Here is an 18,782-nt window from a genome sequence, read left to right as displayed (position 1 = left end):
ACAGAATTTAGAAGTTCAAATAAATTTACTGACAGAAAATAAAGCCCACCAAAGGACTACCTGGGAGGAAAAAAAAGTAATTTATCACATCTTATTTGCCAGAAGCAGCAATAATAGATCATCTAGAAAATATATAAAAGTGAAAAAGTCCTAGCATTCCATTTCAGTCCCCACAACATAAATAGCCAATTATCCAAATATGAAACAGTAGCATAAATTTAGTCCATTATAAACTTAAAAGGAGAGGTATCTACATACAAAACACATAAAAAATACAGGAATCCAATTTTGGACTCAAGAGTGGCTTTGAGCGAGGGCATTGTTGTGCTGCCTCAGGAACAGCCTGAGAAGTAGATTGCGATTCAAAGAGCCACAATCTGATATCCAGTGTCCCCCTTTCTCTGGAAGCTGGAGAAACACACTGCACCAGTTATGTACCTGGTGCAGAGTACCCAGCCTGAAGCACCAGCACAACTATGCTGACCTGAACGTTGAGGGGGCAGAGCCACAGGTCCCATCTATTCCTTGTTCCCTTCCGAGCACAAGAGTAAGCAGCAGGGGAAGGGGAATGCAGTGAGCTACTCTCCTGCACCTCCTGCCCAGTTACCCATAGCATGCGTAACTGATGCAGGCTTGTAAGGGGGTACCTTGTATCACCTTGCTTTCCTGTGTGACTGTGCAAGTCAGACCCATATGTTTGGGGGCAGGATACAGCAAATCAATGACTTTTGAAGAAACAGGGCCCTCTGCTTCTCTAGGACAAAAATACAAAAGTTTCTGAACAATTAAGATACAGCTAGAAGTTTTGTATCAAGTCAGTTTGTCTTTTGTGTATGGACATTTATCCTTCTTTCGTTCTTTCAAAACTCATAGGGCATGATATTACAAACTTTTCTTAGCACAAGTAGTCCTTACTCACAAAAGCAGTCTTATTGGAGTTGATAAAATGACCTGTGTAAGTAAGGACCACTCACAGAGTCACGCCCAATTACAGCTCCTCCTTTGATACCAAAACCTTAATCCTGTTGTGTTTCCTACATTCTGCCTTCAAACAGAATACAATTTTGGGGAAAATAGAGCCTCAGTTCCCCCTCTTTAAAATAGGGAATATACTTCCCTTCTTTGTCTTGTCTAGTTAGACCGGGGGTGGGCAAACTTTTTGGCCTGAGGGCCACATTGGAGAATAGAAATTGTATGGCAGGCCATGAATGCTCACAAAATTGGGGTTAGGGTGCAGGAGGGGGAGCGGGTTCTGGGGTGGGACTGGGATGAGAGGTTTGGGGTGCAGGAGTGTGCTCGAGGGGTTTGGAGAGCGGGAGGGGGAATCAGGGCTGAGGCAGGGGCGTAGGCTCCAAGCGGTGCTTACCTCAAACGGTTCCCGGAAGCCGTGGCATGTCCCTTCTCCGGCTCCTATGCAGAGGTGCGGCCGGGCGGCTCTGCACACTGCGCCGCCCCTGCAGCTTGCATTGGAGCCTGCAGGAGCCGGAGCGGAGCCATGCCTCGGCTTCTGGGAGCCACTGTACGGGGACATGTCAGCAAATCAGTAAAGTGCCTGAAACCACTATTGCGTATTGCTAAAAGCAGCCAAGTCAGCAGGCTGTAAATTAGCCATGTCCCAGCCTCAGCTTGACCAAGGTAGGAAGGGAGGGGGATTTGAGTGCCACAGAAAGGGCAGCTTGACCCAGAGTCCTTCCTGGTAAGAACTGTGTTGAAGTTGCTGATACATGCATTTTAGAAGAGCAGGATGTGCCCTCAGGAATGTGTCTATTAGGGTCTCAAGGCTGCAAACTCTGGGAAAAACCCACACCTACTTAATCAATAATCAGAAGAAAACCTCTTGCTTGACCATTAGGACTGCTTGCTTAGCAAGTTTTCTCTAAGGGACATGTCATTGTGTTACTAACGTATAAAATAAGGGGAGAACTCTTCAAGTCGGGACTGGTCTCTCCTCTGGATGCATTTTGTGTTCCCCCCGGCATACAGGCTACCGCTGTGCCTCTCGAGAGCCATACTCAGCTTCGGTAATTATCGAAGGTTGAGGGTGTTTTACTAACCTGTTGCAGACGTGTGTAAGTGCTTGAGACTAAGTAAAGTTTAGCTTTAAGTGAAAGCACTCGTGTTGTCCTGTTTGTGCCAACCATCTATCGGTTGGACGGCAATGTCTCCCCTGATTTGTTTACTGACACCACCTCGCACAGAGTAAAAGTTACCAAGAGCTTTGGGTTGAAAGAACCCCGGGTAAGACCATGTGGTGGTGCAGCCCCGACCCTGCACCATGGCCAGAGCGGGACCAAGCCATGTGGTCCAGCCCCCGACCCAGCGCCCCGGCTGGAGCGCCGGAGCGGGGCCGAGCTGCGTGGTGCGGCTCACGGGCTGGCTTATAACGGACCACGGGCCGTAGTTTTCCCACCTCTGAGTTAGACAATAGGAGACAATCCCTACCCAAAAGAGCTTGCAATATATATGTTCAATACATAGCACAATGAGGTCCTAGTCTTGGCTGGAGCATTTAGGCACTACCATCACAACAAACGACAGTATTAGTAACAATAAAAATATAAAGAAAGATTGTAGCTATGTTGGGAGTGGGACAAACAAAACATTAACTCTCAAATGATATCTAGTAAGGTGAACTTGAGTTTTGCAAACAATTTGAACATTTAAGAAAATAGAAATAGCCACAATTAAAATGAAAATGTAAATTGAAAGAAGTGTAATTTAGTGTACACTTTAATACACTGCACTAATCACAGGCATTAGAAGGCATAATATTAACTAGTTCACACTTATGTAAATGGGTTAGCGCTGAACAGAGGGGGAAAAAACCTTATTCCCTTTGTCAACTTAATTACATTTGGAAACTTTTCTTCAAACCAATTTGTCTTCAAACAGCAATAATTCATTAAATGAAGCTTTCACTAAGGAATGCACATAAAGGTCACTTTTGTGCACAACCTCACTTTATTGACAAATCAGCCTACAATACCATTTAGTTCTAGTCAGAGTGAGACTGCATAAAGCAATTTGTATCTATTAACAATTCACAGTTTTAGATGTGCTCATGAACGCTTAACTGTGATCTTAACTCTGCTCTTTCATTTAAACAAATTAAATAAACTCAGCAAAACTAAAAAAGTTTCATTTAACAATTAGAGTCAGTATTGCTATTCACATGAAACACAAACTCAATATTTTAGTTTTGTAGCTAGGAATTTCAAATCATCCTAAATTCTATCGGCATTTTACAGGCGATGCAATCTTTGACTGTATTCCTCATTTCCAAATTCTGGTTTTTAGTGAATTACATACACTTTGCAGTTTTTCCAGATACCCAGAGTTATCCGATGAGCTAATATACTCTAGATATATTATGAAATATTTCAAGTTTCTAAACATTACTTCAATTTTCCCACAAGTTAAAGCACAATTTTTCATGTGATATCTCAGAATACCTCAGACAATAAATAAAAATAATAATAATAAATATACACAATGTTTTCATCAGCAACAGACCACCACCACTTTGCGCACATTTCATCAATAAATGGGGTTAAAGAGATTGTTTGTGTCAATAAGAAATAATGACATGAAACATTAGGCTCTTATTTCTGTGAATTAAAATTTTAACTCTTCTAAAACACTAAAAGGAAATGATGAGACCATTAAAATTGCTTATTAAAAAACATTACGAAAATCATAGATCTAGAAGCCCACAGAGGAAGAGGAATGGGTGGAATCACTTATGTGTATGGCTAGTGAGTGGAAATAACTGTTATTGGATGTCAAAGAGAGAAAGAGGGATACACTGAGCAGCAGTGAGGGAGGTACAGGTTTGCTAACTTCTAAAAACATCTGGAACGTGATCGAGTCTGAACACATAGTTCTATATAAAGCTGCCTAGTCCATTTTATTTTTCAGTCCTCACAATATTGAATCACTAGGTTGTTGTTTTACATTCTAACCAGGAAATGTGAAAGCTGGTTATCAATACCACACAAAGTATGATTAGTATTTAGTGATTATTAAATGTCAGTCTATGAATTCATCTAACTTATCATGCCCAAAATTTAAGAAAGTTGTTTGAAAACAAGTGACTGACTGAAGTAATGAAAATATTTACATTTTCCTTTAGAAGAATTATCTAATGCCAAAAGTTGTTAAGCAAGAATCCTCAGTCTGACAACTTATCAAAGAAAATAAGTTTCTTCATTTTCTATTAGATCAGATATGACACTGAATGAAATTTTGTCAATTTAAGAGAAAGAGCAAAACATTGATGACTTTGAAGATTCTGCACAGTGAGACTTTTTGTGCCATCTTTGCCAATGAAATAAAATTGCAATAATTTAAATTCTTGATTCAGGACTTCCAACAGCTGTAAAACGTAAGCTTAATTTAGTAATAACCTCTGCTAGTTTTCAGCTCAAACAACAGCAAAGATCAATCACTGATTATGCTATAAAAACAACAAATGCAAAGACTATCTTCTTTATGTTAACATTGACGTCAATGGAGCATAAAATGAGCAATTTAAAGAAATGATTGAAGTATTTCACCCTGGAATATTCTCCTCCTGATTTAAGCTTGCAGGTCTGCTACTAGATGTTGCAAGTGAAGAAACAAGAAAAAACGGAGAAAAACTTAGACTCAATATTAAAATACCAACAATAATGCAATGTGAGAGAGAGAAGGTGGCCAAGGTAATATCTTTTACTGAACAACTTCTGTTGGTGAAAGAAAGAACCTTTTGAGCTACACAGAGTTTTTCTTCAGATCTGAGAAAGTCAAGGCGTCGCAGCTAAATACAAGGTGGAGCAGATTCTTTAGCATAAGTAGTTAACACATACTGTAAGAGACCATTCAAAGAACTCTCCCACACCAGCATCAACCTCCTGGACATCATGACCAGCTTCAACAATGGAACCCTACAGACTATTACAGGAAGAAACCCACACCACACTTATCTTCACAGATCCAATAATCACCCCAAACACACCAAGAAATCTGTTATCTATAGCCAGGGCCTCACATACCACAGAATATGCTCCAAGGAGAAAGTCCAGAATACATACCTTAACACCCTTAAAACCGCCTTCACCAAACAAAGACTCTCCACTAGGGAAATAGATTACATCATGAAATAGGCCATCCAAATACCCAGAGAGAACCTGCTTCAATACCAGGGGAAAAACCCCATAACCCTCACCACACAGCCCTAGTTGTCATCTACCATCCCATATTGTAACCCATACAGGGTATCAAACAATTACAAAATATACTGAAAGAAATCTCTCCTGAACCCCCAACCTTGCCACACTCATCATCAGAAACAAGCTCCCCACAGACCTGGACACACCAAACCCTACCATGCTACCAGATGCAAAACCTGCAGACATATCTCCACTATGATGATCACCACCCCACACCCTTGCCCCAGAACATACCTTTCAAGATCCATGGCTCCTACACCGGCCTATCACAACATGTGGTGTACCTCATCCAGCGCACTAAATATCCCAATAACTACTATGTGGGTGAAACCAGAAAATCACTATACTCTTGAATGAACTCACACAGGATAAAAGGCAAAAACCCATGGGTGAACACTTTTCACAAAATAATCGCTCCATATCTGATCTCTTAGTCCTCATCTTTAAAGGAAACTTAGAATGATAGAATAATAGAACTGGAAGGGTCCTCGAGAGGTCATCTAGTCCAGTCCCCTGCACTCAAGGCAGGACTAAGTATTATCTAGGCCATCCCTGACAGGTGTTTGTCCAACCTGCTCTTAAAAATCCCCAATGATAGAGATTCCACAACATCCCTAGGCAATTTATTCCAGTGCTTAACCACTCTGATAGTTAGGAAGTTTTTCCTAATGTCCAACCTAAACCACCTTTGCTGCAATTTAAGCCCATTGTTTCTTTTTCGTATCCTCAGTGGTTAAGAAGAACAATTTTTCTCCCTCCTCCTTGTAACAACCTTTTATGTACTTGAAAACTGTTATGTCCCCTCTCAGTCTTCTCTTTTCCAGACTAAACAAACCCAATTTTTTTCAATCTTCCCTCATAGGTCATGTTTTCTAGACCTTTAATCATTTTTGTTGCTCTTCTCTAGACTTTCTCCAATTTGTTCACATCTTTCCAGAAATGTGCACCCAGAACTGGACACAATACTCTAGTTGAGGCCTAATCAGCGCGGAGTAGAGCGGAAGAATTACCTCTCATGTCTTGCTTACACTACTCCTGCTAATACCACCCAGAATAATGTTTGCTTTTTTTGCAACAGCGTTACACTGTTGATTCATATTTAGCTTGTGATCCACTATGACCTCCAGATCCCTTTCCACAGTACTCCTTCCTAGGGAGTCACTCCCCATTTTGTATGAGTGCAACTGACTGTTCCTTCCTACGTGGAGTACTTTGCATTTGTCCTTATTGAATTTCATCCTATTTACTTCTGACCATTTCTCCAGTTTGTCCAGATCATTTTGAATTTTAATCCTATCCTCCAAAACACTTGCAACCCCTCCCAGCTTGGTATCATCCTCAAACTTTATAAGTGTACTCTCTCTGCCATTATCTAAATAATTGATAAAGCTGAGTCCGAGGAAGGTGGCAGGTTTTGAGACGTATTGCACTTGCAATGCAAAACTCCCAAAGATGTATTGTCTACTGACAGAGATGACCTGATATGGCCGCTCCCTGGCCATTCACACAGAACATCACTCCAGTGTTATCCATGAAGACGAAGATTCTGTCCCTAGATATGAGGGAGAAATGCTCAATAGGTCAGATTAACAGCTCACAACTCCTGCACATTTATGTGGAGATTGAAATCTTCTTGGGCCCACAGACCTTGAGTTCGTAAGTTTCTTGGTGATCTCCCAAGCCTACAGAAGCAGCATGAGATATTGCTTCAATGAGGGGCAAAGTAAACTCCCACACATACATTGGCTGGGTCCATCTATCAGTCCAAGGAGTTATCACTCCTGCAGCATTTCCAATTGTTGATGAGCCAGGGATTATACTGACCTTAACCAACCCTACAATTTCCTGAGACAAATTCTGGTATGCTGAGACACCTACATACAGGAGCCCATGTGCCCCAACAGCCTGACACAACTTTTCACTGTTGTAATCAATGGGCTTTGAGATCTATGGAAATGCTTAATATTGTCTGGAATCTGGCTTGAGGTAGGAGCACTCCGGCTACAGTAGAATTCAGAACCAACCCTATAAATTATATTCTTTGGAGAGAATATTTGCTTGTCCTCATTTATCAACACAGCCAAAACACTGCAGAGGGATCAGATTCTGAAGAGGCTGACTTCTACTAGGAGCTTGGATCAACCTCGTACCAACCAGCCATCCAGGTAAGGAAATACTTACAACCCTGCTTTTCTTAGGAATGCAGCCACCACTACCAAGCATTTTGTAAATATTTGTGGGGAAGCAGACAGGGCAAAGGGTAGGGCTGTAAACTGAAAATGGGGTCACTGACTAGAAATTTTAGGAATCTCCTGTTGCTTTGATGGTGAGAGACATGAAAATACACATTCTGCAAGTGGAGGGCCACATAGCAATTGCTGGGATCCAGGGAAGGAATGATGGAGACCAGGGTAATTGCATGAAATCTTCTCTTCTTTATATATTTGTTCAGATTTTGCAGGTCTAAAATGGGTCTGAGACTTCCTTTTGCCTTTGGAATCAGGAACTAACATGAATAGAAACCCTTCCCTCAGAGAAGAAAGGGAACCTCTTCTATAGCTCCAAAATGGATAAGAGACTGGACCTCCTAAAGGAGGACAGCCTTGTAAGAAGAGTCCCTGAAAAAGGATGGGACAAGGAGGAATGGAAATAAACTGCAGGGTCTATCCCTATTCCACAGTACTTAGGATTCATCGGCTTGTGATAATATGGGACCAAGATAATAGAAAGTGGGAAAACCTGTTGGAAAAATAGGGAAAGGAGAAATCGGCACAACTGGATCTGGCACTCTGTCCTTGACAAGACAGGCAAACAAACTGCTTGGGATTGTCTGACTTCCTGGAGAAACCAGTTGAAGACAAAAACTGAGAAGGAGCTGGTCTTCTCCTATGGTTTTCCTTCATTTCCTAGACTGATCAGGCTGTCTCAGTGGAAAAAGGTCTGCAGAGACAGAGAGCAGAATTGCTTCCTTTTTAGGGAAAGTAGTGTAAATTCCCAACTATTTCAAAGTGGGCCTTCAATCTTTGAGACTGTGGAACATTTCATCTGTCTTCTGGGAGAACAGAAGGGAAGATTCTGAATCATTTGCTAGACCTCTTGCAGTAGACCCAAAACTTTAAGCCATGACTATCTGTGCACAGATATTGTAGATGACATGGCTCTAGCTGAATCTGCCCTGTCAAAGGATATTTGTAGAAAGGTGGGAGCTACCAGCTTGCCCTCATCTAACAGAGCCTGGAATTCCTGTCTGGTCTCCTCTGGCAACTTTTCTGAGAACTTCAGCATATTATCTCAAAAGGAGAAGTCATATCTTGTCAATAATGCTGGTTAGTTAGCAGTGCCCAATTGTAGACCAGATATAGAATACATTTTCACAGGTTTAATTTATTTGCCTCCTTGTTGTTTGAGGTGAAAGACAGATGACCCTGAGGTGCTTTTTCATTTACTGCCAAAACAACCAAGGAACCTGGCGAGGGATGGGTATAAAAATGTTTGTAGCCTTGAGAAGGCATATAGTACTTTTTCTTGGTTCTTTTGGCTGTCTGAGGAAGAAAAGGTGGTGTTGGCCATAAAGATCTTGTAGGCTCTACATGGCCTCATTGATAGGGAAAACCACTCTAAAAGGCCCTGCTTAGCCCAGCATTTCCATGAGACTCTACAAGAACTCTCCTGGATCACCTCAGCAGGGATATCAAGATGGGTAGCTACTCTCTTTAAAAGGTGTGGGTAAGCCTTGTGATCTTGGACCAGTGAAGTATCGTGAGAAGCTGCAGTTTCATCTGGTAACGATGAGGATAAATGCAAGGGAGGCTAAGGCTGATCCTCATGGAGCAGGCAGAGTGGATCTTGCAGGCTTTGATGGCTTTGCTCAGTACTGATTACATCCTCCTGGACTTCCTTATGATAGTTAACATGTCGCCTGGTAAGAGACTGAAAAGGTCGAGGAATTTGAGAGGATCTGGATGTGGAAGGCATGCCCCATGGGATTCAATAGGGCAGGGGTTGGCAACGTTCGGCATGCGGCTCGCCAGGGTAAGCACCCTAGCGGGCCGGGCCAGTTTAATTTACCTGCTGACGTGGCAGGTTCGGCTGATCGCAGCCCCCACAAGCTGCGGTTAGTCGTCCCAGGCCAATGGGGGCAGCGGGAAGCAGCGCGGGCTGAGGGATGTGCTGACCACAGCTTCCCGCCGCCCCCATTGGCCCGGAACGGCAAACCACGGCCAGTGGGGGCCGCGATCAGCCGAACCTGCCGCGTCAGCAGGTAAATAAACTGGCCCGGCCCGCTAGGGTGCTTACCCTGGCGAGCTGCGTGCCTAACATTGCCGACCCCTGAAATAGGGTCATTGGTATAACACAGGACCCCAGCCATGAGTACTCCAAGGTTCCGTTTCTCTGAAGTGTCTCTGTACCTCCAGTGGGTACCAGCAACAAAACTCTCACAATAAAAGAGTAAGAGTGATGTCATCTGTCTTGGAAGTGAGGGACATAAAAGCCTACTCACACTCCGAGGAGGACCAGAAGTCAGCTGATCATGGTGGTGCAGTATGAGGAAATGACAAGATCGCGGGATGGCATTCTGGAGATGTCAGTACCAGGGATACCATGGTAGGTTTACCCTCGACTGCACCTGTGGAGAAAATGCCAAAGGCCCTAATATTTTATCCCTGCACAGTCCTGATCACAAGCCTGAGTTAAGTCCGTAACCAGGGCCTGAAGATGCACCAGTACCAGGTGAGCTGTCTCCTATACCATCAGGCACCAAAAGGCAAAGTCTTGTGCTGCTGCACATCCCTCTGGCATCACCAGTACTGAGAGACTTTCCTGTTGCTGCACAGCAATAATCAGTACCATGGCAAGGGTCAGTCTCAGACAGTGCTGAGGTCCATGACCTGTAATGAAAAGAGGCCAGTATCAGAGAGCATCCCATTCCAGAGGACACTGTCCCCTGTCCTCCCAAGTGCTTACTGGTGGATGGTAACAGGGACCTTGATCATCTAGCAGAACTAAGTCTCAGTTCCTTGGACAAATCTAACCTTTTGTGCTTCTTCCTTGGTACCAGCGGTCCTGTCTCAGCAACAGTGTCCAGTTGTGTACTCTGTACTGATGCCAAAACACTCAGTGCACTCCCCAAGTGGGAAGGCTCACAAGACAGATGCAGGGCGGTCTCCATAAAAATATGGCAGTCTCTCTGTCTTTCTTCATCCAGTGCTTAGTTTCTGCAAATTTGTCAGTGGTCCTTAGCGTGACCCTTGCTGAGGCACTTTAGGCAGGTGGAAGGAGGCATACATTTTTTGTGGCTGGCACAAGGTTTAAATCCCAGAGCCTGAGGTATACGCCTATACCAGATGTCAGCACCCCGTAACAAGAGAGAACTGACACTTCATGAAAATAGTGAAGAAAACCAACAAATGAAGCATACACTAATCTAAGTAACTAATTCTGCTAACAAACAGCACCAACTATTTACAGAAGAAAAAACAAAATCCCTGTAAGGGGAGAAAACTTGAAGAAGCAAGCTGACATGCTCCAATTATTGATCGCAGTAGTAAGGAACTGAAAATGTCTGGGGCCGCTCCACCCATTTTATCATACAGCAGCACAAGGCAGCAGAGGGTGCATGCACTGCCTCAAAGGGTAACGTAACGCTAAAGGAAAAGTCTCCAACTCTGCTGCATTAGGCACACACACACCTGAAGTGGCATGGACAATCACTCGAAGAGGAACTGTATTTTTTTTTTTTTTTGCTAACTGCTATTGAGTCTACATCTGAAAAGAATATTGCATAATACTGCTGCTGAAGATGTAATCCAAAAATGTAAAGAAAAACAACAGTTTTGTCTGTTACTCAGACAACAAAAATAAAGATGAGAGAACTTCAAGTGCAGCCACCCTGAACTTCCAACACATGGATTTTCTGCACACTATTAAAATCCTACTGGGGAAAAAAAAAAAAAAAAAAAAAAAAAAAGTAACACTTAACACAGTCCTAAAGTATATTACAGAAGTTTAAAAATTCTTCCAAACACCATCAGCCCATTCCCCCAGCTATATGGTCTATAGGAAAGAACCTACAGGTAGGAACCCCACCCAGAGACCAAACCCAACACAGCAGCTACAGAAAGCGGTTTAAGCAGGGACTGAAGGACAGTGATCATGTTAGTTTCTGCTTTCTTCAGTTTTCACTCTGCTGATAGCTGTTGCTGCAAACCCTCCCATGCCCCCTCTCGTGATTTCCAACCCTCCTCCCATCTTTTGTCTTCCCTTCTAGCTCATCTACTGACATAATCCCTTTGAAATAATTTAAACAACAAAACAAAGAAAAAGTAGAACCAAAATGATGTTTTCAGGCATTGCATTGTTCACTCAGTTTGTATGTTATATCTTTTCCCCCTACCCTTTGTCTGCCTTTTTTGGTTAGCTATTGTATGCTCTTCAGGGCAGGGACTCTCTTATTGTGTGTTTGTACTCTGACTAGCACAATGGGCCCCATTCTTGGTTGGCCCACAGGTATTAACCATAATAAATAAATACCTACCTACATACATACAGTTAGAAATACAATTTTCCCCCTCTCTACAGATTTGATTTTCAAAAAGTCAGGTATACAAAAATGAATGTGGGTAATCGTACTAATTTTCATATGCAACTACTGTCATCACATATTTGCTAAACTGGCTTTTTGAAAATCAGGTAGAGAATGCATTCCATAGAACATACAGGATGTACAACATAGACATAGTTGTCCAAGTTGTGGCTGGAAACTTAACTTTTCTTCATGTCCTGACTTTTTATTAAGTTAGCAGAGCAGTCTTAGAATTGCACTAATATAGTTTTGCATTATATACTTGTATTTTACATATTTTAAAAATGATGTTAAAAGCATGTTATTTAGCTTGGAAAGTCAAGTAATCAAAAGTTAAGAAATATCAGATTTATGATTGCCAGTGTAACTTTAAGTCTGCCCCTTTGTGTGTCCATCCTGTTCACTAAACGAGGCAGGAATCCTATAGAAAAACTGCATGTTCTCATGTAATTGTAGATTTTATCATAATGCAGACACTTGAGGGAACTGAACAGAGATTGCACAGGCAATTGTAAATTTGGAGTTTCCTACTTTTGGAGTGCTTGACTTTGCAACGTAAATATAATATTCTTTGTATGGAAGTCATTTATGTGCAATTTCCTAGTGTTTTTTTTTTTAATTTAAAAAGAAAAATGTAAAAAACTCATTCTAATATGTGCCATACTGCCAACCCACCGTTGTGTATTATCAGGACTTGAACCATGAACATTCAGCTTCCATTCAGCTCTGTTCCTACTAGAGGTCCAGGACTTAATACCAGATAATGTTGTTAGAAATGTTTTAATGATCGTGTCTGATACATAAGTTTGGACAGTAAGGTTATATTTGTGATGGCTTTGGCCTAGTTTGCTTGACATGAGTGTAATGTTGCCTTAATGACCTTGTTATTCAGTAAGTTTGTTTATAACTGCTGCATAGGACAAAGAGGATGTCTTGACCACTATGCTTAAATTGAAGGACAAGAGACACACAAGATGTGCTGCCAATACACAATTAAGGAAAAGGCAAGTAAAGAAAAACAGGAAAGTCCCCAAAAGCTCCTATGCAGAACAAAGGGTCAAAGTGACCTGGTCAATTATGTCTGGTTAGTGTATACTCAGTGGTAATAAACCAATTAACAAAGAAAAATAACAACGTGAAGATGGCATAGACAGCAAAAGTCATGCCAATTGAAGCCTACGCATGCATATTGTATGAGTTGCACAAGGCATATAATATTTAATGGTGACTGGAAGAGAACTAATAAATATGTAATTTGGATGTATATAAAATTATGTAAATTGTAAGGGGCAGTTGGATTATTGTAAGAGCAATCCACCATGACCTGGATACACTCCAGAAGATAACTGGTCACTTTCTTTTTCTATATGTCTCATTTCTTACTATAATAGTAATTGTAATCGCAAGGCATGCTTTTGGATCAATGAAGTTTCAAATTAATAAACTTGAGTGTCTGGCATTCTCACCCAACACTGGCATCAAAGAAAAGGTATTTTTGTAAAGAGGGGTACAAGATGGTCATGGGGTGAGCCCTGCCCAGTCTGGCTCTCTCTTCCCTCCCCTCCCCCCCCCCACCCCCAGTATTGAAGGAGCTCCTGCTCCAGGTGTTGCCCACAGAGGAGGGACTGGCTGCTGGTGCCACATGCTGAGTCTGGGGTTAGTTGAGGGGAGTCTGGCCACTCTCTCAACCCTCCCTTCTCCCTTGCCTGGGAGTTGGGGAGACCACTAGAGTCAGATTCTCCAGGAGTAAGTGGGGTATATATAGAACACTAGTGCTGGGCCAAGAGGTGGTTGTGGGGAGCCTAGTGCACCTCTCTCTCTCTGTCTGGAAGCAAGAGGAGCACCTATTCAATGTGGTGCCCCTAGGTGGGTGCGAGTAAATGGACTATTTGTTCCAAGTGCTGCATCTGGGGTTTGCATGATGCAGGAAGCCCAGTCCAGCTCTCTCTCCCCCTCTGAGAGCTGCTTAGTGTTCCCAGTGTAGTGTCTTCTGCTCTTGCTGCTGTGTCAGCAGCAAGTCCCAGGCTTGGAATGTTCAGTGATTTTGGCAGGCTACCAACCATTTCCTGAAGCGGTAAGTGAGAGAAGGTAATGGTAATTTTAAATATTTTATATTTCAGCCAAAACTGAAGGGAGTCTCATTGGACAAAGAGGGTCATTTCTGTAGTCTAAAGGAATTCCCCTACCAAATATCAAGAGCCTGCTGCAAACAATGGGAATGTATGAAAACTTCTCAAAGCAAAGATCACAAGAACTCTTTATAATGAAAGGTGTTAGGGCCACTACTCTCTTCCCCTATAGTGTAAAAATACATTGTAATTGTGGTATGGAGTGTATGTACAACTATACATCTTTTAATTTCGGAATGGCTGCATTACTCCCAAATGGTGATTAATTACTTATGTATTGCATACAAACATTACTAAAAAAGCTATTATACGAGGGTCTTTAAAAGAGTTTTAAAACATCTTATTGGGACTATTTTTTTCCCATTCCTCTGCCTGTAAAGCCAGAGACTCATAGGCTTTAAGGCCAGAAGGGATCATCATGATCATCTAGTCTGATCTCCTGCATATCACAGGCTACAGAACCTCACCCACCCACTCCTGTAATAGGTCCATAATCTCTGGCTGAGTTACCTACATCTTCAAATCTTGATTTGAAGACTTCAGGTTACAGAGAATCAACCATTGTTTCCTTGCCTTTAGTTCTGAGTCCAACTGCACAGGTGTCAGGGGAACCATAAACAATTTTCAAAATGGCATAGTTTTTGTATACCAAAAGTAACACAATTTTAAATTTCTGGTACCTCAAATCCTACCAGGACTAGAAAGGCGTAGTAGATCTAGGGTGACCAGATGTCCCGATTCCTATCGGGACTATCCCGATATTTACTTGTTTGTCCTGCGTCCCGACCAATGTTCGGTCGGGACAGGAATTGTCCTGATATATTGCCCTCTGGCTCGCGCCCCCCCCCCCCGCCCCAACTCCGCCCTGGCCCCCCCTCCCCCCCAATGGATCCCTCCCCAAATCCCCGCCCTGGCCCCGCCCCTGGCCCCGCCCCCTCACTGCCCCATTGGATCTCTCCCCAAATCCCCGCCCTGGTCCGCCCCTTCCCCAAGCACGCTGCATTCCTCCTCCTCCCCCCTCCCTCCCAGGCTCGCACTAATCAGCTGTATGGCGGTGCAAGCGCTGGAGGGAGGGGGGAGAAGCAGGACGCGTCAGCCCGTTCAGGGGAGGTGGAGCCGGAGCGGAGGTGAGCTGGTGCGGGGCGTAATGCTGCCACGTCAGCCCCCACCAATGTTTCCTATGCTCTATCAGCTCTTGATTTTTTTCCCTCCACCACCGGCTCTTGGGGGTTCTTTTTTTTTTTTTTTTTCCACATCTCTCATCTGGTCACCCTACATAGATCCCAATGAAATATACTCAGACCCAAACAGATTAGATATATTACAAAAATAGATATTTTTCTACATATTTCTTTGTGTATGAATGAACATGCTGCATGTGTATACAGTGGTCCAAGTCATCTTTGACTGGGCCCTCAGCACAGTTTGTCATATCTGTATCTGACATCTAGATTCCAAACTCCTCAGGGAAGAGATTCTCTTTATTCGTACATTTTGTAGTGTGAAGGAAACATCAACATCTTTGAAAAAAAATTCAACTTACTGGGAGAGTTACTTTTTTCAAGTGGCATTCCTTTTCCAGTAGTTCATAGACATATTTAGTAATGATCTGCAAAAAAGAAAACAGAAGTTAAAGCACTTGTGGAAATTGCACATCCATTCATAAAAGCCTTAACAAAAGTGGGCCAGTCACACTGCTTCTCTTTTAAACAGAGCGTATATCTGCTCTCTGTGTTCTTCCCTAAAAAACTAATTACAGAATATACATCTTCATGAAAAAGGGTCCTCCCTTCCCCTCGGAATGTGCTACTTTTCAGTACAAAGAAATCCTAACTGTACCTGTGATTCTACCACCTGTTGCTGTGTGAATAATTATGTAGCTCAAAACTAAGGATTATGACTAATTAATATATACTCAGGGATATAAGAAAGGCTCTCGTTTGCAAAGAAATACTTTAAAAGCATTTTTCCATGAGCAGGATTCCTGAAACCCTCTCCCCTGCAGGTTCACCTCATGAGATACATGGAGAGGAAAACCTTTAGTCATCCTGAGCACAAGCATTTCACTGAGCAGGGGAGGGGCAGGTCAAAGGTGTTCTAAATAGAAGAAGAGAACTGAACCACCCTCCAGCATAGGGAGGTGGAGGGAGGGGTGTAGGTCTGCATTCTCTAAGTAGAAAAAAAGCTGAATTTTTAGGCCTGAAACAAAGGGAATCATTTCAAAAATCCACCAAAAAAAATCCACTTAATTATTAAGAGTCTCTTCCTTACTGCCCCAAATCTAACAAAAGCTGTTCTAACTTCTAAAGCTTGCCTAATATCTAGGGGAAACTATTTTTCACCTTCATATAATAGGGAAATGGAGAGCTCTCTCACTTATCAGTTTTTGAGTTAAATTTGGGGACAAACTAAAATTCTTTTGTACATATGGGACTGTAAAAATGGTTCTGAAATAAGTGCCTGTATTTCATTGGCTAAAGAAGCAGAGAAAAATGGCAAATTAAAAAGTGTGTGTGAGGCGGGGGGGGGGGGGGGGGGGGAAGAAAGGTGCTCATTAATAGGCTCAAATGGGGTTCGCCTCCCCCTTTAAGACTCAGGGAACCACACTTAAATTCCACAGTTAAAGTACAGGATAAGACCTAAGAATATCTGGGTGCAAACCCACCTGGTGTTCCTTAGTCCAACCCCTCAAGGCCACAATTACAGCCATCCTAATCCAAAGCATATTAAAACACAGCAGAAACATAGTTGTAACAAAGTTCCCAAGTGATGGCATCTTAACAACACACAATGAACTGAGCAGGTAGGAGCCAGGGCATAATAAATTTCAATTTTAATTTTCCAAATGTGCAATTACCAAATAAAGTTTTGGTGAGGTCTGAAAGTTTTCATTACATACATGTAAGCAGATGTAGCACACAAACATTTAAAACGAATCTCAATGAATTCAATGTATTGATGAAAGCTAATTAAAAACAAAACAAAAATGCCATAAAAAAGTCTTTACTAGGGTTACATGATTTTTTTGCTATCCTGCTCAAATATATTTATTGATAGAAAAACACTCAAAAGGTTTACGGTTTTAAAGAAAATCAGTCTCACTAAACATTACCATCTACAGGGAAACTGCATTTGGAGAGGGAACTTAGCTTTAAGCAATGAGTTGATTTAAGACATGTTTATCCCCAAAGCAGTATGTTAGGAACATGCATACAGTGTAATTTTACCTCCAGGGCCAAACTGTTTATGGTTCACTGAAATCAACTTTGGTATTATGCCAACAGTAAAGCAGTTAAGTTCCCTACAGTCTCAGATGCTGATGGCGTACAGACGTTAAAATGAGTACAATGATGATATGACCTCAAACATAGGGATTTTATTTTTCACACTAAATCTTGTATCAACCTCCAATGGCTATAAGAACTAAATAATGTATCAAAAATGCTCAAAGGACATTTTAAAAAACTGCTGCGAAGAAAAGAATACATACATGTATATTAGATAATACATGCAAAACAAATTTTTTTTCTTTGGCTATTAGTTTTTGTCTATTCCTGTTTGTCCATCTTATCTGTTTAGACCATCAGTGCTTCAGGGCAGGAACTATCTTTTATTATGTGTTTCTGGAGAGACCAGCACAATGAGGCTCTGATTGTGATTGGGCCTTTAGGTACTTTTGTAATATAATACAAATCCTAAAAAGACAGGAATGTTAACGTAAACCAACTGTATAGATTACAACAAAAACATTTAAAGTAATGTATATGTTTAACCAGAAAAAACAGTAATCAAATATATCATGGGCCAGACTATCTGATGGAAGACCAGAGAGGAGGGTAGTACTCTGATCCTTGGTCTGCTCAGCACTGGGCAGGTGTCCCAGCACGGATAAGAGCAGACTAACGTCTACTCTAAACTGTGCCAGCTTCCAACAGGCCCTAGGGATCATTCTGGCAGCTAGAGATCACTGATAAGCAGTGACACCCTCGTCATGCCACCACAGGGCATAGGAAAGGTAGAGGGTACTTTAGGATAGGGGTTCTCAAACTGGGGGTCGGGACCTCTCAGAGGGTCGCGAGCTTATTGCATGGGGGGGTTGCGAGCGGTCAGCCTCCACCCCAAACACTGCTTTGCCTGCTGCATTTATAATGGCGTTAAATATATAAACAAATGTTTTTAATTTATAATGGGGGGGGGGGTTGCACTCAGAGAAAGGGGTCACCAGTACAATAGTTTGAGAACCACTGCTTTAGAAGATGCTAGGCAACCTAATAATTCCCTAATAATTATTTAGGAGGGATATTACAATGAGCAGATTTGCTGGCTTTGCAGAAGATTTTTGTCAGGAGATCAGCACACACTTGCCTTAAGTGGAGAATATGGCTGAAAGTACATATAATGCTGCTGATCTAACATTATACAGTAGCTGGAACTTTAACTTTTGCATTTTCTGACTTCTTGTGGTTTCAGGGAGCATGTAATTGTGCAACATAAAATTGACGAGATTTAAAAAATATTTAATTATTTTATTCTTTTCTTCCTTTAAGGTAAAAAGTTGAAAAAATGCCTGTGATTAATAATGTTATATTTTAAATGGTGTCAATTAGACTTTAAAGGTCACAACTCCTTGTCCCAGGCAAGACAAGACACCTGGGATGTGGTTTAACTAGGCCACAACTTTGTTAAGTAACACATCAGGGAACTATCCAGCAATAACTTGTCCAGTGCAGATCATCCATCGTTTGTAATCATTCCACCTGGTGGAGGGCTATCATCAAGCCCCCACTCCATTAATCTGTCCCAGGACCACTGCAGAGACTCTGCCATCCTCCGCTCATCTGACGGTTAAGGCGGGGAGAA

General features: G+C 42.1%; 1 protein-coding gene across 3 annotated transcripts in view; it reads right to left on the bottom strand.

Annotated features, from left to right (window-relative positions):
* FAM172A (family with sequence similarity 172 member A) overlaps positions 1 to 18,782 on the bottom strand; it is a 350,899-nt gene that overhangs the window by 270,847 nt on the left and 61,270 nt on the right. For all 3 annotated transcript variants that reach the window (XM_054031751.1, XM_054031750.1, XM_054031752.1), the window contains exon 5: positions 15,466 to 15,531. In XM_054031751.1, coding sequence (XP_053887726.1) covers positions 15,466 to 15,531 — 66 coding nt within the window. The remainder of the gene's footprint in view (positions 1 to 15,465; positions 15,532 to 18,782) is intronic.

This window comes from Malaclemys terrapin, chromosome 6 (assembly GCF_027887155.1).
Source record: "Malaclemys terrapin pileata isolate rMalTer1 chromosome 6, rMalTer1.hap1, whole genome shotgun sequence".
NCBI lineage: Eukaryota > Metazoa > Chordata > Testudines > Emydidae > Malaclemys > Malaclemys terrapin.
Note: the sequence above shows the minus strand (reverse complement) of the source record. Positions and strands in the feature narration are given on the sequence as shown.